The 23507-nt window shown below is 37.0% G+C and overlaps 4 protein-coding genes across 6 annotated transcripts; 2 read left to right on the top strand and 2 right to left on the bottom strand.

Moving 5' to 3' along the window:
* The first annotated feature begins 2860 nt into the window (after positions 1 to 2860).
* Positions 2861 to 3460, top strand: LOC121241481 (blue copper protein-like). The gene is made up of 2 exons (XM_041139258.1): positions 2861 to 3014; positions 3255 to 3460. Exons 1-2 carry the CDS (start codon positions 2861 to 2863, stop codon positions 3458 to 3460), a joined length of 360 nt encoding a protein of 119 aa, XP_040995192.1.
* Positions 3461 to 4256: 796 nt separating this feature from the next.
* LOC121240727 (protein RESTRICTED TEV MOVEMENT 2-like) lies at positions 4257 to 6686 on the bottom strand. The gene is made up of 2 exons (XM_041138251.1): positions 6397 to 6686; positions 4257 to 5457 (listed from the first exon to the last, which is right to left on the bottom strand). Exons 1-2 carry the CDS (start codon positions 6530 to 6532, stop codon positions 4409 to 4411), a joined length of 1185 nt encoding a protein of 394 aa, XP_040994185.1. The 5' UTR covers positions 6533 to 6686; the 3' UTR covers positions 4257 to 4408.
* An 856-nt stretch (positions 6687 to 7542) lies between these two features.
* LOC121240726 (sucrose-phosphatase 2-like) lies at positions 7543 to 12605 on the bottom strand. Of its 3 annotated transcripts, none has more exons than XM_041138247.1 (10): positions 12422 to 12605; positions 12260 to 12335; positions 11492 to 11572; positions 11099 to 11398; positions 10840 to 10941; positions 10435 to 10629; positions 10032 to 10322; positions 9201 to 9387; positions 8030 to 8076; positions 7543 to 7895 (listed from the first exon to the last, which is right to left on the bottom strand). In XM_041138247.1, the coding sequence occupies exons 2-10, from the start codon at positions 12317 to 12319 to the stop codon at positions 7809 to 7811; spliced, it is 1350 nt and encodes a 449-aa protein (XP_040994181.1). In that variant the 5' UTR covers positions 12320 to 12335; positions 12422 to 12605; the 3' UTR covers positions 7543 to 7808. The 3 variants fall into 3 exon arrangements, with proteins under 3 accessions (XP_040994181.1, XP_040994182.1, XP_040994183.1); XM_041138248.1 differs by having other exon boundaries at positions 7543 to 7892; XM_041138249.1 differs by having other exon boundaries at positions 9201 to 9333.
* A 6287-nt stretch (positions 12606 to 18892) lies between these two features.
* LOC121240725 lies at positions 18893 to 21220 on the top strand. Its single transcript, XM_041138246.1, has 2 exons — positions 18893 to 19621; positions 19652 to 21220. Exons 1-2 carry the CDS (start codon positions 18893 to 18895, stop codon positions 19706 to 19708), a joined length of 786 nt encoding a protein of 261 aa, XP_040994180.1. The 3' UTR covers positions 19709 to 21220.
* The last annotated feature ends 2287 nt before the right edge of the window (positions 21221 to 23507 follow it).

The raw sequence follows: 23507 nt of genomic DNA, 5'->3' as shown, positions 1-23507 counted from the left end.
TTTTTTTTTTTTAATCGGTAGGAAAATTTTGTAGTTTGCTTTTGCCATCCAACCTTGAAAAGAATACAGGCAGAGGCCTCACCAGGGCTGTGAGATATCCCTTGATTTGTCACCAAAGTAAAATGATTTAAGATAATTTCCTCATTACTTGATAAAAGAAACATGCCAACCCAATGGATGTTGTGTAGGAGGCCAGCCCCTTCTCAATAATGCATGATATATGGGCATTGTACATTTTGAAGGTTTATCTGAAGTACACATAGCACTGGTGGCAAAAGGAACATTTTAGCCAGCCCTAAGTGGAAGGGACAAAGGCTTCGTTGAATTGATCGAGTAAAGGTTACTATGAGCTAATCGACATTAGAGAAATGTCTAGAAAAGGAAGGTTAGTAGAGCACATGCATGACTCTTCATTTCTGTTTTAGATGGGAGATATGGCAGAGAGCTTTGACAATGAACCCAATATGTCTTGAGTATGCATGCAGTTCATCCCAAGTCCGCCCTTTGGAGACAGTTCTTTTAGCTATATATTGAAAGAGAGATGTTTTGACAAGGAACCCAATATATATGTCTTGAGGGAGAAATGTTGATTATAAAGGCAATGCCTGAGGTCTAAAGCTTGATTCAACTGCTAAAGCAATTGAACCTACCCTGTGAAAAGAGCAACCATGCTATCAATGACTAGCAACTTCACATGATGCTCGAGGATTGAAACCTTGATTCTTTGCAAATTGGGTAATATTTTAGACACATTTCAGTAGTCTTTTTGATTAATTATTAAATAAATGTCTGTTTCTAGGTGAAAAGGAAGATCATGATAGGGGTGAATTTAATAAAACAATTCAACATTTGATAACCAAAAGAAAAACTCTCCATTTGCATCAGCTAATTGCTTGATAGCAGTTGAAGATCATCTAATTTAGATAGTGGGAAGAAAAAAGATCTACACAATGAGAAAAACAGAGAAATAGTTTGAACTTTACCCCCCAACTGGAAGGATACCAGAGCTGCGTGCACACAGAGACTCTCTCCCCCAGAGAGTGTACAAAAAAGTGATGGTCCAGCCAGGTCAAATCCACCGGGTCTTTATTGGGTCACAGAGGCACTGACCCGTTATCCCTCCACCGTCAGGAGCGGGGGGTTGTCGCTGCTCTGTGAAACCAGCCTGACGCTTTGCCCCAACCTCTAGGAATCACGTGATCCGAGGGCCTTCGCCCAGATCACATGCCTCAATCTCTTGACTTGGAGCGGGCGGGCTAGTGATAGGCCATCAGGGTAACCCGTCCTGGATGGCATATGCCAGCGTCCCATCACTTTGAAGCCCCCACATAGGTAACAGGCTCGCGTTGCCAAGCCCGGCGATCATCACAACCTCCTTGTGGTCTTATAAAGTACGGAGTTTTCTTGCTTCTCATCGATGTGGGAGTTAGTTTTGGACATAGAAAGATTAGGATCAGCGCAACTGCTTACAAAATAGCACCATTGTTTCATCAACATATATCCTTTCTCTTCTTTCTGTTACAACTTCTTCGATTTTGCAATACAATGAAATCTGGGGCCCTTTTTTCATCCTTTCTCATCTGTCTTCCATTGTTTCTCATAAATAATAATTGTAGAAAAAAACCCAAACAATTATTCTCGTCCTTCCATTTTGTTTTGCAGACACATGATAATATTTATAACAATTGAGACGATAAACTTCAATCTGCATGCAGGGGTTTGAAATGGTGTTGCCAGGCCAAGCAAGGGAACACCACAATGTAATTCCTGCAAATGAAGAACAGAAGGGACATTGAAGGGGCAAGGAATCTCTTAAGAATTGCTGTCCAAGTTCTGTTAGTCAGTGCTGTGAATACTGTTGTCATTGTCATTGCTTCAGATGAAATACATGCAGGGTCTTCTACCTCATGACGATTCTCTTCTAAAGAAATGTATTGACCCCATGGATTCTTCTAAATAAATGTATTTTAAATGACACACACACTCACTTTGAGAGTTTTATGATACCAGAAGATGATCAAGAGTTTGGTGTCATCAGGGCGGCTGCTAGTGTTATGTGATCAATCCGTGATTAGTAACTTATAGTTTGATTCATAATAAGACTTCATAAAATCAAACCTACAAATTGATGTGATTTTATGGAATCTTTTAGATTTACTTTATAATAAAAATAACTTTACAATTAGATGTACTATATCAAGCCACTTTAGTTTGTAGGTTTATTTTTATGTAATTCTTTTGTAGCTAAAGTATTTTTTATTTATAAATAGCAAAACTTTCAAAATGCTCTACATATTACACAATCATTCAACTTTCATCCCCCAAGATAAAATGTGATACTTTTACCACATTCGATCATCCTTTATTTTTTAAAAGAAGAACTTTCAAAGATTGATGGATAACGCCACTCCATCAGAGTGAAATTAAGAAAATGGGATGAGAGTATGATTTTTAGAACTTTCCAGTTGCATACATTTTCAGGTCTTTAATTCTTTGATATTAAACCTGTGTATAATAACTTTTTAGTTTTTATCACTATGTATATACCCCCAGAAAGCTCAAAACCTTGCATGTGTATACCCTCAACATCGTCGTATAGCTTGTTGATCATAGGAAAGCACGACCACGTCGACCAGCAGCAAAAAACAGAACAGTGGGAGGGTCTTGCTGTATACTTTAGTTGTATCACAACGGTATTACCGAAGAACTAACTAACATCTATCGGGACGATTCCTTTTGTCTGATTTGAAGGGTAATATGAGATATAAGTGTCATCAGGTTCCTATTACTTTCAGAAAAAAAGCCTGTGTTTCTTTTACAGGGAAAGTTTGAGAAGAACTAGCTCAACATGTTGCGAGCAATGGCTTTTACAGCTTTTTGGATTGCACTTCTGGTCCTTCTGAGAGCAGTACATGCAAAAGAATACGTTGTTGGAGATGAAGAAGGCTGGAATTCTAACGTTGATTACTATGCATGGGTTGAGGGCAAGACTTTCTATGTTGGAGACATATTAGGTAATTAATCCTAGTACTAACAGAATCTAAACTTTCTATGCTGTAGCTTCCCAGAAATCATCGAGTTTTGTGAAATTTTTACTTAGATTAAGGTTCTGAAGTGATTTGGTCTTGTGCGATTGAGGTAATATTTGGGATTTATGTGAATGGTAACATTAATCTAGTGAAAAAATTCAGCAAGAATTGATTTAAATTTACTTTTCACCAGTGAATTTTCATATTTACTTTCATGTTTGCCAGTTTTCAACTACAACCAGGATGATCACAATGTCATTGTAGTCAATGCTACTGGATATGATAAGTGTCTGTCGTCTCCAAATTTGGGAATCTTCAACAGCAGCAACGACAGGGTAACCTTGACAACTCTAGGGGACAACTATTATATATGCCAATGGCACTGCGATTTCTCAGACCAAAAGCTGATGATCAGAGTCATGAGGAAGTAGATGCTGGCACCAGAATCTTCACCCACATTACCGCCCTCCGGAGCAAATTAAACATAGTCGGAAACCTTAGAGGAGATTGAGACTTTCTTAATGACTAGTTTGCAGCTGTTGCATGTTTGAGTTTGAATTTCGCGTTGACAATTGGCCTAGCTAGAAAAGCTTTATAGGCAATTGAGCTCTGAAGAGTCTTCAGGAATTGTGTATAATGGGATAACACAATTGAAGGTTGTATAAATCAGCTCTTCAAATGAAGTCAATTGCTTTGTCTAGAACAAGGATGTTCAGTTTGTTTTCCTGTTCCCTTCTTTGATGTTAAATATAAAAAAGACAAGCCTACTGTATCTTCAAACTGGCTGGTGTTTCTCTTAAAATCAGAGGTATGGAAATTTCTTTGCTTGTCCATATCGTCTTTAGTTGCTACTAATCATGTCTTCAGATTTATCTGTAAGCAACATTCTTGCAAATCAAGCCGTAGGAGTGATCCCATGTATGTAAAAGACAGCCTTGAATTTCCAGCTCATTTTTTTTTTGTTTTCTTTTTGATCGGTACCTTAAATTCCCAACTCATAACTAAGAAGATCAATACAAGGGGAGAAGTTATGGATAGCATCTCAGACCCTTTTGCTATTAACAAGTAGCTGATCTCAATGTCTTTTGCAATAATCAAATCATTTACGAACTCATCTTTCTAGTTAAGAAATGCCAGATAAAATATTAACCAGATCTTCCTTCGGTTGTGATCAGAATAAGGAACATGCAGAAATAAGGAACATGCAGAAATAAGAAACATGCAGAATTGAACACGATTAGGTGCAGAATGTCTCAAATTTTATCGTTGTATTTCACATGAGTCCATGCCTACTGTATATATTCCGCATAATGGAATTCATAGATTGTTTATGATTACAACTTCAAGCTTTTGTTAACATGTAGAAATTAACATTAGAACTACTTTTCGGATTTTCCAGAGGAGCCATAGCTGTAGGAGACATAAGCTCCAAGTGCCACAAGCACGACCACTGCTGCACCTATATTTACCAGCATCTTCCTGTCGTCTTCATTCATCCTCTTGGCTAGATCATTCACTCTATGCTTAGCAGAACCCATCATATTCTTCAGTCCCATCCCTATCTCAGAACTGAAATCCTCCTTGGGCTTCTCTTTCTTAACACCAGAAGGTCTCTCTTTCTTCTCCTTTCCGGTCTGTGCAATCTTTGGCGCAGTGGTTTCAGGCATGACAGAGTCTCTGCTTTTCTCGCCACTCTCCCTTCCCTTAACCATTCTACTTTCCACAATTTTCTCAGGTTCTTTTGTTTCTCCAGCCTTCGCATTTCCCTCAATCAGTACATCTTTCTTTGGAATGGACTTCTGATCAACCTGCTTAGCGCTTGACTCCATACTTGTTTTGTCCATTAGCTTCAGAGTATCTGTGGTTAAAGCAGCTTTTTGGGGAGCTAAGTCTTGACCCATCTGTGCTTTCGGCTCGGTGGTGGCCGTGGCTCCCGGTGGACTCTGAGATTGGCTACTCTCCACAACCCTTTGTCTTTCGTTAATGGCAGTTGTAGCTGCCTCTGGGGGAATATCTTCCAAACCCTTTTCCACTTTTGGCTCGGTGGCAGCCCTCTTGAGACTCGGAGTTCGAGCGATCTTCTCCTCCATTGGTTTTTCAACCCCAGAAGTTGAAGCAGCAGGCGTAGGAGGAATCTGCTCTGGAACCTCTGGAAGCTTTGGTTGAGGAGTAGACTTTGGAAGGCTTGGAGCTGCTTTTGCCGTTTTGTCTTCTGCAGCAGGACCAACTCTTGCTATCTTGGGCATTGTAATGGTGAGAATCCCACTTAGAAACCTTCCTTGAATTTTGTCGACGTCGCAATTTTCTGGAACTGAGAAAGTTTGGTTGAAACGGCTCCATCTATTGTCTTGACGAGGCCGCTCTCCCTGAATCCTTAGCGTACGAGAGGAGTTCACGTATCTGATTTTTATTCTCTCCTTCACAAAACCTGAAAACGTAAAAGGCTTTTATACATTCCGGATAATTGCTGTAATTCCAAATTTAAGGCCCGAATCTCAATTTATCTCATCTATTATTATAATTTTTTTAAAATTTTTAAATAAAATATAATAAAAAATTCAACTTATTTAAATATCAAAATAATAATAATATTAAAAAATAATATTCTAATAATATTTTATTTAACTTTCAACTTTCATCTCAACTCACTAGTCAAACCTCATTTAAAAGAAAATATTTTTTTATAAAGAGAAAAGATAAACACATAAAATGAATCATACAATATTTATTATTATCGATATAAATATTTTGGACAACATTAAAAGAGTAATAAATATTTTAAAACTTATTTCATTTCTTTCTCTCTCTCAAGGCTTGCACAAACTCGAGAGGACCTTGATCCAATGTATAACATATATAATTTTCGAAGCAGTTCATGTTAATAAATGTCCTTAAATTTCTAATTTAAGCTGAAAGTAACTTATTTGAGATTTAAAAGTTTAAAACACTTCCACTTATTTCATATAGGAAAGTACTTTAGTCCCACAGAGATTACATAAAAGTAAACCCACAAACTGATGTGATTTGATATGATACGTCAGATTGTAAAGTTATTTTTATTATAAAGCAGATCTAACGGATTCTATAAAACCGCATTAATTTGTTTTCATATATAACTCTTTTATCTCCTTTTTTTTTTTTTTCCTCCTCTTGTATGTCTAATTGATTACAATCAATAATCGAAGAAGGCTACGTTTAAATTACTCGATAATTAGTCGTGCATGGCGCGAGTGGACGACTAGTAAATATAGAAATTCATATATACTTGTGTGTGTGTTTTTTTTTTAAAAGTAATGAAAAAAAGCGTAATCGAAGAAATTCATCAAATACAATGAAGTAAGTGGCTATAAAGATATATTAAACACACCAGGAAGATGAACTTGTATAATATGTTCTGTTGCTTCTTGCTTCTGTTCGTATTTTGGCTGGAAATCCTCATATACGGGACGAACAGCTTGTGGTGGAGTGGCTGTAGTAACCCCAGATTGTCGCCTCATTGCCATATCTCTGTTGCTTTAGGTTTTGAATTCTTTCTTCTATGTGCAGATCAAAAGTTAAGGCTTTCGAATGTAAAAAAGATGTTGGTCTTGTGTACCTTTTTATATGGGTGACATTTTTGAGTTTTCTTATCAATGAGTCTATACCTTGTTGGCTGCATTGGTTTTTGTGATGATTTTGTGCACTTCTGAGAGTAATCCTTTTCGGTTGCTTTGGGGTTATGATGATCATGTTAATGGGTTTGCAATTCTCTGGCAAGTCATGGTATAACTTCTTCTACAAATAAAGGCAAGAGTTCCTTCTTCATCCAGCCAAAAAAAAAATTGTTCTTTATCTAGTCTAAAATGAGGTCTGCCTCGTTTGTTTTTACAGATGAGATGAGTTAAGATTAAAGTTAAAAATTAAATAAAATATTATTAGAATATATTTTTTTAACATTATTTTTGTTTTGAAATTTGAAAAAGTTAAATTATTTATTTTATATTGTTAGGAATTTGATAAAGTTGTAATGATTAGATAAAATGAGATGAGTTGAGAGAAATTGTAAAAACAAACGAAACCTTTAGCTTTTGTACCTGGAGATTGAAATTTATCACTAGGCAGTGCGTCAGTATATTATGTTCGGGAGTAATGATACACGTTCAATCTTTACGATTATGTAAAATTTGAAAATCAAATAAAAAAAAACTCTAATATTTTTAACTAAGTGTGCAGAATAGACTGTAAAATAGCTGCATGAATAATGTCAGTAGGTGAAAAATCCGTTGAATGCTAAAACCTTTGTAAGTTATTAACGCTTTTAGATTTCCTGTGTGAGTCTTCCATGAAATCCTCCTATTTTCTCACACTTGAGGTTGATATAGATACGCCTAATGCAGTTCCATCTAGCATGTAATTAATGGACTTTGGTACATATCCATTCATTAATACCTCATCAATCCAATCCAATCCAATCTGCTAATAACATCATGATATGCATATACTTGCACCCATTTTAACAGAAGAAAGAAGCAAATTTGATGAGATTGCATATTGTTTATTGAGTTTAATTTAAGAGTTGCAAAACAAGAGTTGCTATACTTGGTAGTTGGTGCCTTACATTCAATCATGTTTCTGCAAATAAATACTGAGAAATTGGTGGCAGATCAGGATGATTTTACTCCCTCCATCCAGCATAAGTTTTAACTTTTAACAGTGCAATAAACAAAGATGCAGATAACTATTACATAAAAGTTACCAGGAAAGATTTATTGGAGGATCAATGGTGACTTGATTGGCAACCTAGAAACACCAGGCTGCCTGGTCTCTTGCTCTTGAACCTTCCAGCCATGTCTGGTGCATGTGCACCCAGGTGAATCCATCTGGCTGCTGAAACTCGCAAGAAATTATGGGTAATGGTTACCATACCTTTGCTCTTTCTGATGTATATTCATGAAGTAGTAAATCACAGAAAGCAAGCAATATCTTTCAAGGACTGAGAAATGACTGTTTTATGGAAATACCTTTAAACTCATTAATACTGTAGTCACACAGCACTGCCGCTCATCCCCTGAAAGAATAACCAACATTTTAGCAATGGATATGAATGCAAGAGAAAAACATTTTATTAACTCTCTGACTTCAAAAGAACTTCATGCAGAAATTTTCTGCTTCTTTAAATTTGCTCAGAAAATATAGAGTCAAAATAAAAAGTATATTTAGGCAAATTTGAATGTAAGACAACATCAGCAATTATTTTTTCCCTAGCTTGCATGTTTCCATGCGGAACTTTTGATAACCATCCAGCCATTTACAGACGTATTGGATCTTGTGGTTGTCCAATAAGCTTAAATATAATGAGACACGCAGACTACTTACAATGCTGCAGTAACTAAGGAATGCAGTGTCAGAGGCCTACTATGAGCTTCGCTGCCATGGAGGGTTGCTCAGGTGAAGAAACCCAACCAGAAGCCCATGGGCCCGAACTCACCCTTCAGGGAAATATTTAGAAGAAAGAAACCAGCCTATCACTCCTTTGGAATCACTAGAGCATTGTTTTTTACAAGTATAACCACTAGAACACTTGGTCATTGTTGAGCAAGACTTCTTTGAATAGCTAAATAAAATTCTGGTACGGGGATTTTGAAGTATAATGGACTGCTTATAACAAAATTCCTGCCAAGGAAAAGAAAAGGCTGCTGATAATCGAGGTCTTTGGTGCTACTTAGCTATTCATGTCTTACACTAGTTAGTAAATTCATTTGGAGTTATTCTAGTCCTTAAGCAACACACAATTTGGATTACTGCCTGGGATAAAAAGCACTTCATATTTGGGGCAAATTTTCTAGGAAAAATAAATTTGCCTCAGCCAAATTTCTTTATCTGCTTTATTCACAAATTCTTCTTTTTAGAGCACTAAAAATTGCAGAAGACAAGGCTAGCGTTGGGAGATTATACAACAATTTTGAGCTTATATAGTCTAGGACAGCATGGTCAATACTGGTTAAGAATAGGATCAGTAATCTGCATTGAGTACGAGACTGTCAGAATCAAGACATGCTTTATATAGAGTGGGCTGAAACAGGACCGAACTAGGCTAAGCGTAGCCCTGTTCATATCTAAAAGAGACAAAATAGAATACAAGCTAAGATTTCAAATGTAGATATCAATTATATTAAATCAAACAAATCTCACCAGATAACTCCCACTTATAAAACTTCACCAACCATGTGTCTGAACCAATTTGTGCGGAAGATACTCGATCCACCCATACCCGGAATAGGTGTTCCGTCTTGTCCCCATACAGCTTTGCCATAGAATCTAGACACTGATGGAAAGGCTGCTCAACTCCCGAGGGATGGACAAATATTCCAAATGGACACTGGAGGGGAGAGAGAGAGAGAGACTTAGCAATTGTAATGTTGCTATTTTAGCAAATTCTACAAATTGTAATGACAGCAAAGGGATGCATGGTCAGAACCAACTATACACAAATAAAGCTTCTAAAAAGATCAAGTTAGCGACACTTAGATGAATTGGCAAGTTTAAGTCACACCAAATAGTTTGTGAAAATATGAAAGCATATTGAAATTTGAAGCAATATGCTAGTCAAGAACACGGCATGGACCACGGAAATAGAGAATTGGGTAGATATTAACACTGCTAGTGAAAAATAGAACCCTCAACTCAATGCAGCAAACCATATCTTAGCTATTTGAGTTCAATTGCACACAAATCCAAGTTTGCCACGTTTTTCTTTCTAAGATCATATTTGTTGTTGACCAAAGAGCACCATATCATGTCTCGCTGCCAAAATATAATCTTTTTCCTTTTTATCCTAAGCGATAATCCCAGACGCTATTAAGTCTTCAACCCAGAAATGAGTCTCCAGTTTTGCAGTCAACAATTTGCAAGAGATAATGGATTTCAAAATGGCTCTTGCCAAATCCTGGATCTACTGCAATGCTTAGAAAAAAAAAATGAAGGTTCCATAAGACAAGTAAAATTACTGCCTGTTACACTTACAAAGCCTGACTTCAGATTTTTCACAAACTGCTCGGACTTGTCAACTTCTGCACTTCGCCATCGCTCATAAAGCAGATAAAACTTCACCACTTCATGACCAGGAATGAAGATGTCCACATTGCATTTTTTAAAGTCTCTGATATCTCTTGGAGACACATTTGGACCTAAACAGAAATTACCAATGGCTTGTATGATCCCAGCCGCACATCTCTCAGTGGCATGAATTATACTGGGATTGTTCTTTGCATTTTGTGTATACCACTGCAACATTTCATCGTGTGCGTTGCTAACCTGCATATTCAAGAATAAGTGGTACTTGACAACACAACTATTCAATTTATATAATTAGGATGGCATGAAACAAGTACATGATGAACTAAACAGTGCTAATGAGACTACAAACCATCACACCATGGACTTTGGGAATGGTGAACATTTCAGTATCATTTCCGGAGTCACCACAGACAAGTGTATGTAAAGGTACTTTTCCATCGACTTTAAAATTTTGAAGCAGATATGCAAGAGCCTCCCCTTTGCCAGCACCTTTTGGTAATATGTCCAACGCAATCCCAGAGCTATAAATTATTTTTACATCAAGCTGTCCATGAAGAAATCAAGATTAGGCGAATGTATGTATAAGTGAAAGGGATAATAAGCTTTTAGTCACGGGAAAAGCCAGATTAAAAAAAAAAAAGCCCCAAGCATGAATACAAAAGATAATCTTAAAAGATCACAGAGCAAGCAAGTACCATCAAAAGACATTGACAATATCCTAGTAATAAGGTTAGGTAACCATTATTTTTCTTACACCACATTTCTCCAAATGCTCGGATAGAAAACTCATTATTTCCAAAGCCTTGACCTTCTCCACAAAAAAGCTAACCTTGTGAGGACGTTGTTGAGTTTCTGACTGCAATAAACCGACAAAATTCTGAGAATGAAAATTCATTACAAACAACTCCATCATCTTACATGTTTCCACATAATATTCATATAACACAATGCAGCCCATAAGGCCAAAGTGATATCAGCTACCAGACTCTATTGGCAAAAAAAAAAAACCCTACCTGAGGAGTAAGTTCAGGAAACTTAGCTGTTTCCTCTACAACTATGTCTCTGTTCCACTTCCGGTTAAGATGATGTGTCCAGCCAGTATCTGGTACCATTGATTCACCATATGTAATCTCAGTTCCCACGGACATTATGGTTATATCAGGGGTTAATAAAGGTTTCTTATTCCTCAGCTTCTGGTAACTTGTAGGTGACCTTCCCGTTGAAAACACAAGCAAAGAATCATGACGATAATAGGCTTCCCATAGTGCATTAAATCTAAGAAGGGAGAGGTTCTCTGGATCATCATGATCAACCTACAATCACATACCGCTAATCTGATAGAATCACTAGACAGATTGCATGAAGACATCAATTAAGAAATCATAACAAGTTAAACAGAAATCTACCATTGTAGAGTCAAGATCAGAAACTATCATGAGACGTGCAGAACCATTAATCCGATCCAAAAGTCCTGCATCTGCTAAACTCTGCAAAATACACATTGGGAGAATTGTCTGATAAGCAACTTCTCCATTCATAGCAGAAAAATAGGCGGTCAATAGGGTTACTCAATGTTAATTGGGGGCTATGTCCATCTTTAGTTGTTGTGCCTAATTTCCATGGTAGCAATCTTTTACTTCTCAAAAAAAAATAAATAAATAAAAAAAAAAAACAGAAAAATATGTTTTATAGAAATCCCAGAAGAATGTGCTTCATAGAGCACCTCATATTTTCACATGGGACCTTAATAATGATAATGAAAATGGTGATGATTATGTCGTTTGGTCTTATGGCGATGAAGTAAATGGTAATGATTGAAATATTGATGATGTTATGACAAAATGGATATGATCATCATTGTTTATGATGATGTTGAGTCTTGATTATGAGCTAAAAAATGTAATATCCTGCCCCACTGCTCAAGACAAAAAAAAAAAAAAAAAAAATCTATTTATTGGACCCATCAGATCTTTTAGACGGCATAGGAATGGTAATATTGTTTAACCAGTTATTATCAGTTCACGAGTGATCATGGATGGGGCTGTAGTGCTCTTCAAAAGACATATCCACGCTTCAAAAACCAGACAGCCACACTTATTACCACTCATTTACAGGTAGACATTAACAATGTGAAATATATGACAGAATCAGCAGAATCGCACTGATTGCCTTACCTTCATCGTCTTCGTCCCTCTTATTTTTCTGTAATGAGTAGCGACCTTTGCCAGTAACATATGACACTACTTTGGCCTAAACATGTGACATGTTACATAAGTTTAGCACCAACATTAAACAATTACAACAACAAAAATTACAACAAGAGATTCATATCATACCCTTGCTCAAGCCTGCACCAATTGTATTCAAATCCTCAAACTGTCACATTTATCGCAGGGTGGGGTTGTCACAACAAGGTTTGTAGAGTAATGTTATCCTTCATACAGAACCTGCTCAATCCGTATCTCCAGATAGCTTTCTTATTTAATTGAGGAGAAAGGGAAAAACAAACAAACCATAGCAGCTGCCTTTTTACGATTGAACCCGGCCCCAATGGGAGGAGGAGATCCAAAACAGCGACCTCCACTTCATGAGGTGTAGTCCCCAGCAGATTATGCTATCCCTTCAGATTCACACAACCCTACACCCACTCCAACACCAAGACAAAGCTCGATCAATATTATAAAATCTCAGTAGAAACTTTCAATCCACATCCTGATAATAAATATTATGCTAAACAGAACAGAAGAACGAATATTCTCCTAGTGGACATACGCACTCAGGTAACAATGTCGAATCAAAATCCTAGAATCAGCCTAATTTATAATAAATCTTCAAAATATGTGAAATGCTACATGGAGAATGATTAAAAAAAAAAAACATGCCTGAAGACAAAACGAGAAGCACATCTCTGAACTTTTGACTCGTACACAAGAATTTCACAAATATATAGTCTTTAATCTATGTATTTGAAGTTTTGCTAAATACAATCAATAACAAAAAATAAAAGGTCCATCACGGATATGGTGAATAGGCATTTCATCCAAATTCATGTGCCCAGCGAGTATAAAGAGTATACGAAGGTAACACAACAACCAACACCAGTAGCCTCAGTCCACAAATCATGTTTCTCGTACATTATCAGCTTCCAATAAACTAAGCAAAATATTTTTTTTCTTGCCTTTGCTTTTCTTTGAGTTAGAAGGTTTAGAACAATACTGTTCAGATTAGCTTGAATTACTAGGATACTCTTTAAGCACGCAATAAATTAAGAAAAAATTGAGAATGTTGTCGTTGATATGTAAAATCTTGACAATCGGATTAACTAAGAATTCTACATAATCTTAATCCAAAATATTCTTCGGCACCTTGTGCCATTATTTTCAAAAACAAGAAAAAAAAAAAAAAAAACTAACTTTATGCGATTCAAGAAAAGGATTTCCAGACAGATGAACCTCCACGTCGAAAGGAGGAGAGGGGAAATAAATAGTTACCCAAAGTGCGAATCCCACAGATAACACAAGAAGTCGTGCGTGCGCTTGTAATGAGATTGATCTATCTCTATGAAATGGAATCGTTCATACAACCGTAACCACTCGAAGTGGAAGGAGAGTGACGGTCGTCGGTATCTCGTTATTCATCTGATATTTTAAGTTGTTTTTAAGAAAATGAAAATACTACTTTGTCCTCTTCATTTGTACCGTTTCATTTGATCCCTTGGTAAAATTTTTTTTTTTAACTTAGTAATTAACAAAGTGATTTCATGTGTATTGAGATTTTTTTTTTTTTTTTTAAAGTATTTAAATACATTAAAAAAGTTAAAAGAAAAATAAATAAAAAAACCAAAACTCAAAAGCGGTAAAGTTGAATAGGCTACTCTGAGCGGCAGGGTAGTCTGATTCTTAAGAAAAATTCTATTCATCATACTTATATACCATACATAATTTTTTTTATTAAATATGTGATATATAAATGATGAATAAAAAAATTTAAATTTAAAAAAAATTAAATTAAAAAAATTAATTATAATATGTAGTATCTGAAGATGATAAGTAACAAAACTCTAATTTAAATAACAAATCCATGGGATGTCTGTAGGGCAAAATGGACTTCTTCTTCTTTTACCAAACGTTTTTTTAATATTTTTTAAAAATAAAATAAAAATACCAATTCACTAATAGCTCATTTCTTAACTATTAATTAAGTAAAGAAAAATAATCAAAACGGGAACACCATCCCCTATCATTTTCCTAATTTAAATTTAAATGCAATATTTATAAAATTATAATGTGTCACGATTAAAAGTAATAAAATCAAGAATAAATACTAGCATTATTTATAGAGAAGTGCTCGGTGACAAAGAGATTCATAAAAGTAAATTCAAAAATTAATATGATTTTATATAATACGTTAAATTTACTTTACAATAGAAGTAGTTTTATATTAAGACATGTTAATTTATTGATTTATTTTTATAAAATCTTTTTGTGGTAAAAACATTTATCTTCTTTCTATAATTCACCACGTTTATTGCCAGCATTTTAAAACACCTTATTTCAACATTAGTTTATGGACATTCACGTTTTAATTTAAAAATTATCTTTTAAAAAAAACTCCATGCTTCTAATAAACTTCTAGAGTTCGATGAACTTCACAATTGGATATTTCTGTTCATCTCTTGTTAGCGTCTTTTGATGTTCATTTGCCACATAAATCCAATGTTTGTATGAATTACCAACAAATAAAAAATCCAAGAAAACTCTAAAATCCAATTAAAAATTAAAACTACCAAATATAGTTTTTTGAAGAAAAAATGAAAATAATGATCTACTAGATTCAATTGATCTTTTAAGAGTGATTTTCAAAGTTCTTCAATCGTTAGCCCGCTTCCATCAAGATGATGAATGTGTGCCTTTGAACAAATTGTAATTCCAATAATTAAATTTATAATACAACTATTTTATAAGTCATTTTTTAATTAATTAGTGCGATAGTGTCACTACATAAAATTTGTTAAAATTTTTATTTTACAACTAATAATTATGATTGTATAACTTCATAAAATTTGCTAAAATTATTTATTTGAATTTAAAACTTTTATAAACTTCTCCATTTAAAAGAAGAGTTGAAAAAAATTAAAAAAAAAGTATGTGTATCAATACTCTTGAAATATTAATGCTTAGAAAAAAAAAGTGCTTCAATTGTAATTTCCACTTATAAATGTTCTGGCAATATAATAGTTATGCTTGTATACTCTGATCTTGTATATATGCCATGGTTGCTTTTGATGGTTTATTGCCTTGCTCAATATTCATGCAAAATGAAATTCAGGGATCTCTTGAACCAAATAATACTAACATATCTAGGATCCATATTAGGAATAGGGACTTTAATTCCTTGTTAAATCAATCTGAAAAACATGGAGGCAGGCCTTTTGCCCCTTCTTCATCAATTAGTGGTCTAAAAAATTCATGGAAGATAATGGGTTTGCAAACCTTGGTTATTGTGGTCCTAAATTCACTTGGACTAATAATAGATATGGTCATGGCTTTATAAAAGAAAAATTGGATAGAGCCATAGCAAGCCCTAAGTGGACAATGCTTCATCCTTATGCAAAAAAAATTTCACCTTCTAGTCCATACCTCAGACCACTCTCCAATACTCTTGTACACATAGGGCAGAAACCAAAACTTCAAAACATTTAACTTTGAGGAATTATGGGCAAGAGATCCCTCATGTGCCACAATGATAAAAATAAAATAAAAATAAAAATGCATGGAATACCCATCTGAATGGATCCCTCTCCCTCATTCTCAACCAAAAACTCAGAGGTAAAAAAAAGCTCTCAAAATGTGGAATGTTAACCACTTTGGACACATACAAACTTGCATAAAAAACCTATCCAATAGATTAACTCATATTCAATCACAAGTCTCTAATGATAACAACTCACACCATGAGAACTCTATTAGAGAATGCCTCAATGAACAGCTGAAAAGAGAAGAGACTCTGCAGAGGCAGAAATCAAGAATTCAATGGCTAACCATAACAAATTTGAACACAAGATTTTATCACATGACTTCTACAATCAGAAGAATGAAGAATGAGATTCATTGCCAGAAAAATAATTCAAATCAATGGGACTCAAACCCACTGAACATCCAAACAATGTTTTTGAAGCATTTCAAAAGAATCTTCTAAACATCCTCTCCTTAAATCCAAGAAGACCTCGATAATCTCTTTCCAGAGAAGATAATTGTCGCTGATAATCAATTTCTGTGCAAATTGCCTTCAGAAGAAGAAATTCTCTCCACAATCAAACAGATTCCATCTTCTAAATCACCTGGTCCAGATGGATTCACATGATTCTTCTATAAACAGTATTGGGATATTGTGAAAGAAAACCTCAACAAAGCCATTAAAAGCTTTTTCACTTTAGGGCACATGCTAAACGAGATGAACCATACAAATATTGTTCTTATTCCAAAAACTGACTCTCCAAGCACAATCCACCAATTTAGACCCATTAGTCTTTCAAATGTCTGCTGCAAGATAATTCCCAAAATCCTAACTAACAGACTTAAAACAGTCATGCAGAAAATCATCTCTCCTTTTCAAAATGATTTCCTTCCAGGAAAGGTAATACAAGAAAATACCATTCTTGCTCAGGAAGTGTTTCATGTTCTGAAAAATGAAAAAAGGTAGAAAAGGTCTTATGGCTATCAAGATTGACATGGAAAATGCCTTTGACTTTATAGAATGGAAGTTTTTGCTAACCATCTTTAACTGCCTTGGTTTTCATCAAACTTGGATAAACTAGATCAATGAATGTATCACAACAACCTGTTACTCAGCTGTTATTAATGGAAAGCTATATGGGTTTGAACACCCAAATAGAGGAATCAGGCAAGGAGACCCCCTCTCTCCATTTCTTTTCATACTAGGAAGTGAAGTTCTTTATCGAATAATAGCCAGACAAGAACAAAATGGAAACATTCGAGGGATCCAGATCAGTATGAATGGACCTTATATTTCTCATATGCTCTTTGCAGATGATCTAATCCTTTTTGGCACAGTCGTAGCTCAAAATGCTTAGGCCTTTCATCAAAGTCTTGAAACTTACAATCCTGGTCTGGTAAAAATAAACACAGCAAAATCCTCCTTCCGGTTTAGTAAGAACAACAGGTAGAACATGATAAGAGAAGTTAAAGAAATCCTTAACTTTAAGCTCTCTCCTTCAAAAATTAAATATCTTGGTTTGCCACTCAATTCTAGAACCTCTATGAAACAACACTGCAAAGAAATCCTAGAGAAAATCCATAGTAAACTAGCTGGATGGAAATCAAAACTTATTTCACAAGCTGGCAGAACAACTCTCATTAAATCAGTAGCCAATACAATTTCCTCTTACACCATGCCCACTACCTGGCTTTTAAAGAAAACCACCACTCAAATAGATAGAGCCCTAATGCTTTTTCGTGGGGGTTTAAAGCAAACAAAATTCATAATTTTCCCCATAAATCTTAGAAGTCAATTTGTAAACCTAAGTCTTTAGGAGGGCTTAGAATAAGACTTGCTGCCAATTTCAATAAAGCATTACTGAGCAAACTTGTCTAGCATCTAATCAGTAATGAAAAAGGCACATGGAAAGAAATGCTTAGCCAAAAATATGTGAGAAATACATCCTGGAACATTGCCTCTTCAAAACCAACAGACTCGAGATTCTGGAAATACATCATTAAACAAAAAGACCTCATTCTTTCGAATATATACTTTTAGATTAACAATAGAATAGAGACTAGAGTTTGGTCTGATCCTTGGGTACCAAACCTTAACAGATTCACTCTTGAACCAAAAACATCAAACACATGGCAAGACCCTCATTTGAAACTTTTTTAACTCATCCTAAAGGAACAAACAAGATGGAACACAATTTTGTTACAAGCTCTTTTCACTCAGGAATCAGTGATAGAAATTCAAAAAATTCATCTAACATAACATCAATATCACAACCATCAAGACACTCCAAGATGGGCACTTTTCTCTGGCCATTTTTCTGTCAAGTCAACTTATGCTACTATTGTCATCCAACACAATGAACAAAATATAGTTCACTCCACTAACATATGGAAAAAAACTCTGGTCTTTAAAGCTTCAAGATCGACTTAAGCTATTTCTATGGAAAGTGCTAAATGATATTTTGCCTACTAGGACTCTTCTTAGTAACTGTATTACACTTTCTAAAGACCAAGAAATTTGTCCAATTTTTCAGTTGAAGGAAGAAACCACTGAACACTTGATTCTAAATTGTTCATTCACAAGAATCCTATGGAGACAATCAATTTGGCCACTGCATATATCATCCTTCAGACCTCTAGGTATTAAGAACTAGATTGAAACTATCATAAACCCCACCACCAAGCTCAATCTCTCATACAAAGAAGCTCACCAGTTTCAGATTTTTGTTGTTTTGGCAATTGATAACATTTGTTGTTTTGGCAATTGATTGGTGATAGTTAGATGGGTCGTATTATAGAACTAGTTATTGAGTCTAAGTGCTTCACTATAGCATTATGTGGAGGTGGTGGTCTGAGAATTACTGAGAGAAGCTGGAAGACAGAAAACTCGGTGTTGCTGGGCTTTTCCTCTATTCATTGGCTTGGGAAGGTGTTAGAGGAGAGCTTGAGCAGAAAAAAGGAGGTATACTCGGCAACACGTGAGGGGTATTGTAGTTTTATTGCTCAACATTGTGAAAATAGGAAAGGAAGATACGTTGAAATATCAGAGTATAGTCAGGGGGGAAGAAGAATATGCTATGTATTCCAGAATGTGAGAATGGTTGGGGATGGAGGAAGTTGAGGGAGGCTTCGGTAGAGCAAGGGAAAGAAAAAACCAAGGAAGGTGGTCTGCATGGAGGAGCCAAACCGAGTGATGGAAGAGGGAAACTGAAACACTATGAGAGATCGAATAAGGAGGTCCTTGCGACGTCGATACCGAGAGCTGCGAAGGAGAAGGTGGCTGGTGCGAAGGTTTTGGACAGAGGTAAGGGACGTTGGCAACGTGATGGTACGGTGAACCATGCCCATGGCAGGGCATCTGTCGAGTGTCAGTCATGGGAAATGCAAAGGAAGTTGTTGGAAATGCAGGGGCAGCTACGCGCATTGCAGAAGGATATGGCTACTATAGTAGCATTTGTCGGTTCATTAAAGGAAAGTCAGGGAACAGATAAGCTGAAGGATGATGGGCCGAGTTTCACTCGGAAGAAGGCTCAACAGAAAGGCAAATACAACAAAGGATGGAACGTTTGGCGCCGGGCTAAATCACAAGAACATTTTGGGGCTGGGCCGTCTGATGTTAAGGCCCATGGTATCGAACCACAGCCTAAGGCCCATTCAGGCGGGTCGTTATCCAAGACCCAATTAAACGGGTCTGGATCCCGGCCAACAGAACTTGCGAAACCGAGTTCTAGCCCGATACATTCCATCGAACTTCACGGGCTTGGGTTCATGCCGGACAACATACAGACGGCGCCGACAGAGGTTGAGGGGCTACAGATGGCGCCGACGGAGGTAGTGGGGTCGCCGGTGTGGTCTCGCCGGAGTCTTGTGCTCAAAATCCCCTGTTAGGAGTAGAAGCTAGGGTTCCTTCGGCTCTGGAGAATCAGAGCTCGCGGATGAGGGAGGCTGGGGTGTCTCTGATTCCAGCAGCAGGGTTGGGGAGACCAGTAGAGGACCTCGAGTTGGCTGAGGTTGAAGAAGACTCGGATGACTTCGTGCATTCTGTGGAAGATGAACTTTTCATCCCATGTGGTTTGGAGGATTTTTCTATGGGAAGTGAATTTCAGAACCAGAATAATAAGATGGAGAATCCTACCTCATTAAATTATTATTTTCCAGATCAAGCATCAGATTGGGTTATACATAAAGCTAAAGAAATTCAACATGTTGTGAGAATTGAGTGTGTTGGGTATGAGGAGCAGTTTATAGCCTTGTTAACTGCTATGGAAGCTGGCCATCATCAAGAAAAGAGGGGGAGCACAAAGAAGAGTCGGGAATTAAAAAGATTAATGCGGTCGATGAACTCGGAAGCAAGTTCTAGTAGGAATAAGGCAAATGGGAAGGGGCTGAATGTTCTCCAATGAAGCCTAAGATTTTATCTTGGAATGTCCGGAGTCTAAACGAGGTAGAGAAGCGTCTTCGGATTCGTCGTCTACTTCGTGAATGAAAAGCGGACATAGTATGTTTACAAGAGACAAAGCTGAAGTTGATTAGTAGGAGGATTATTCGGAGTTTTTGGAGTAATATTTATGTGGATTGGGTATATTTGGCCTCTTCAGGGGCTTCGAGAGGAGTAGTGATAATGTGGGATAGACGGGTAGTAGAGAAAGTGGAGGAGTACATAGGGAGATATATGGTAGCTTGTTCTTTTAAAAGTGTATCAGATGATTTTTTGTGGGCATTTGCAGGAGTGTATGGGCCTAACTTAGATGCCAATAGAAGTATATTATGGGATGAACTTGCAGGGGTACAAAGTTGGTGGGACCTCCCTTGGTGTATTGGGGGGGATTTCAATGTGGTGCGCTTCCAGAGTGAAAGTCTAGGAAGTAGAAGATTGAGACCAGCAAGCCTGGAGTTCTCAGAGTTTATCTTTGATTTAAACTTGGTAGATCTTCCATTAGCAGGGGGTCCAGCTACTTGGTCAAATAATCAGACGTGGTCCCGCTTGGATCGTTTTCTGATTTCTCCTGAGTTTGAAAGCCATTTTCCGGATGTATGGCAAAAGAGTTTGAGTCGTATAACTTCGGATCATTGGCCTATTCTACTGGATTGTGGAGGTGTTCGTAACAGCAGAAGGTATTTTAAGTTTGAAAATATGTGGTTGAAGTCAGAAGGTTTTGTGGAAAGGGTTAAAAGATGGTGGACTTCGTATCAATTTGAAGGTACATCCAGTTTCATTTTTGCAAACAAACTGAAAGCCTTAAAAAGGGATCTAAAGGAGTGGAATAAACAAGCTTTTGGAAATGTGGAGGAGAACAAAAATTCCAAGTTGATGGAAATTCAATATTTCGAAAGGCTACAAGAAGGGAGGTCACTAAATCAAGAGGAACAAGCACAAAAAGTTTTGTTGGTTGCTGATCTTGAGAGGTTAATCTTTACAGGAAGAAATTTCATGGCGCCAAAAATCAAGAGCTCTTTGGTTGAAGGAAGGGGACCGGAGTACGAAGTTTTTCCATAGAATTGCAAACTCACATAGAAGAAATAATAACATTGAAGTGCTGAGAATTGAAGGGGTTGAGAATAGAGAAGAAGAGGTTATCCAAGACCATGTGGTCGTTTTCTTTAAAAAGCTTCTCACGGAAGAGGTGGGTTGGAGGCCTACGTTAGATGGTTTGGCTTTTGACACTATTGAACCAGGGGATGTCACCAGATTGGAGAGGGCTTTTGAAGAGAAAGAGGTATTTGAAGTGGTAAGAAAGATGGCAAAAGATAAGGCTCCTGGACCGGATGGTTTCTCTATGGGTTTTTTCCAAGAGTGTTGGGAGGTGATTAAAGCGGATCTTTTGAAGGTATTTCAAGAGTTCTTGTTAGGAAAGTTTGAGAAAAGTCTTAACACTACTTTTCTTGCACTAATCCCTAAAAAGGTAGGGGCCATTGAGATCACAGATTTTCGGCCTATAAGCTTAGTGAATGGTGCTTATAAGATCATTGCAAAAGTGCTTGCAAATTGATTAAGTGGGATATTGGGGAAGATTGTTTCCAAACCACAGAATGCTTTTGTTAAGGGTAGACAGATCCTTGATGCGGCTCTTATTGCTAATGAATGCGTCGACAGTAGATTGAAGATGGGCAAAGCAGGGATTATGTGCAAATTAGATACGGAAAAGGCGTACGATCATGTTAATTGGGATTTCCTTCTTTATTTACTGGGTAGGTGTGGGTTTGGTGAGAGGTGGAGGTCATGGATCAGATGGTGTATTTCTACGGTACGGTTCTCGGTGTTGATTAATGGTAGCCCAGAGGGTTTTTTTCCAAGCTCTCGTGGCTTGAGACAAGGGGATCCATTATCTCCTTTACTTTTGTCATTGTTATGGAGGCATTGAGTAGGATGATCTCAGCCTTAGTGACTAATGGTTCCATCAGTGGTTTCCAGGTTGGATCAGCGAGTAGGGGTATTACAACTGTTTATCACCTGTTGTTTGCAGATGATACGCTTATCATGTGTGAGGCTGATCATGCTCAGTTGAGGGCGGTGAAGGCATTGCTGCTGTGTTTTGAAGCAGTATCTGGCTTGAAAGTGAATTATGTTAAATCCGAGTTGGTACTGATTGGAGAAGTTCAAGATATAAGGGATTTGACGGGCATTCTGGAGTGTAAAATTGCGTCTTTACCTATGACTTACTTGGGATTGCCGTTGGGTATAGCACCGAAGTCTCGTATAATATGGGATACAGTGATTGAAAAAGTAGAGAGGAGATTAGCAGGGTGGAAGAGAATGTATTTGTCGAAAGGGGGTCGGACTACTTTAATCAAAAGTACACTTTTCAACCTTCCCACCTACTTTTATCCTTATTCCCCGTACCGGCAAGTGTAGCGGGTAGACTTGAGAAGTTACAGAGAGACTTTCTGTGGGGCGGCTTGGGAGATAAGTTTAAATTCCACTTAGTTAAGTGGGAGATGGTATGTCGGCCTATCTCCAATGGCGGTTTGGGTGTTAGAAATTTGAGAGTTTTTAATCGGGCTTTACTAGGCAAATGGTTGTGGAGATATACCAAGGAACCAGAGGCCTTATGGAAGACTGTGATTGAAAGCAAATATGGTGATCTAGGGGAGGGGTGGTGTACCAGAGAAGTTAGAGGAACAACGGGTAAGGGGTTATGGAAATACATTAGAAAAGGATGGGAGGTTTTCCAGCGAGACACTAGATTGCACTTGGGGACAGGTGTCAAGATCAGATTTTGGAAGGATGCATGGTGTAGTACCAATGTTTTACTAGATCTATTTCCGTCTCTTTTCTTGATTGCAAATAACAAAGATGCCACAGTGGCGGAGGTTATAGAAGTCTCAGTCTCAGGTAGAAACATTCACTGGAACATCAATTTCAACAGGGCGGCACAGGATTGGGAGATGGAAAGTTTTGTAGAATTTTATAGCCTCTTATATTCTGTTCGACCGAACATTCAGCAGGAAGATGAGTTGTGGTGGCATCCTGCAGGGAAATAGGTATTCTCAACTCGCTCTTTCTATAAGGTTCTCACACAAGAGCCAGAGATACAGTTTCCTTGGAGAAAGCTTTGGCGTCATAAGGCTCCTCCCAAAGCCTCTTTCTTTGTGTGGACAGCGTCTTTAGGTAAGATCCTCACTACGGATAATCTAAGAAAGAGGAGGATAATTATTGCAGATTGGTATTATATGTGTAAAAGCGGGA

This window comes from Juglans microcarpa x Juglans regia, chromosome 7S (assembly GCF_004785595.1).
Source record: "Juglans microcarpa x Juglans regia isolate MS1-56 chromosome 7S, Jm3101_v1.0, whole genome shotgun sequence".
NCBI classification, from domain to species: Eukaryota; Viridiplantae; Streptophyta; class Magnoliopsida; order Fagales; family Juglandaceae; genus Juglans; species Juglans microcarpa x Juglans regia.
Note: the sequence above shows the minus strand (reverse complement) of the source record. Positions and strands in the feature narration are given on the sequence as shown.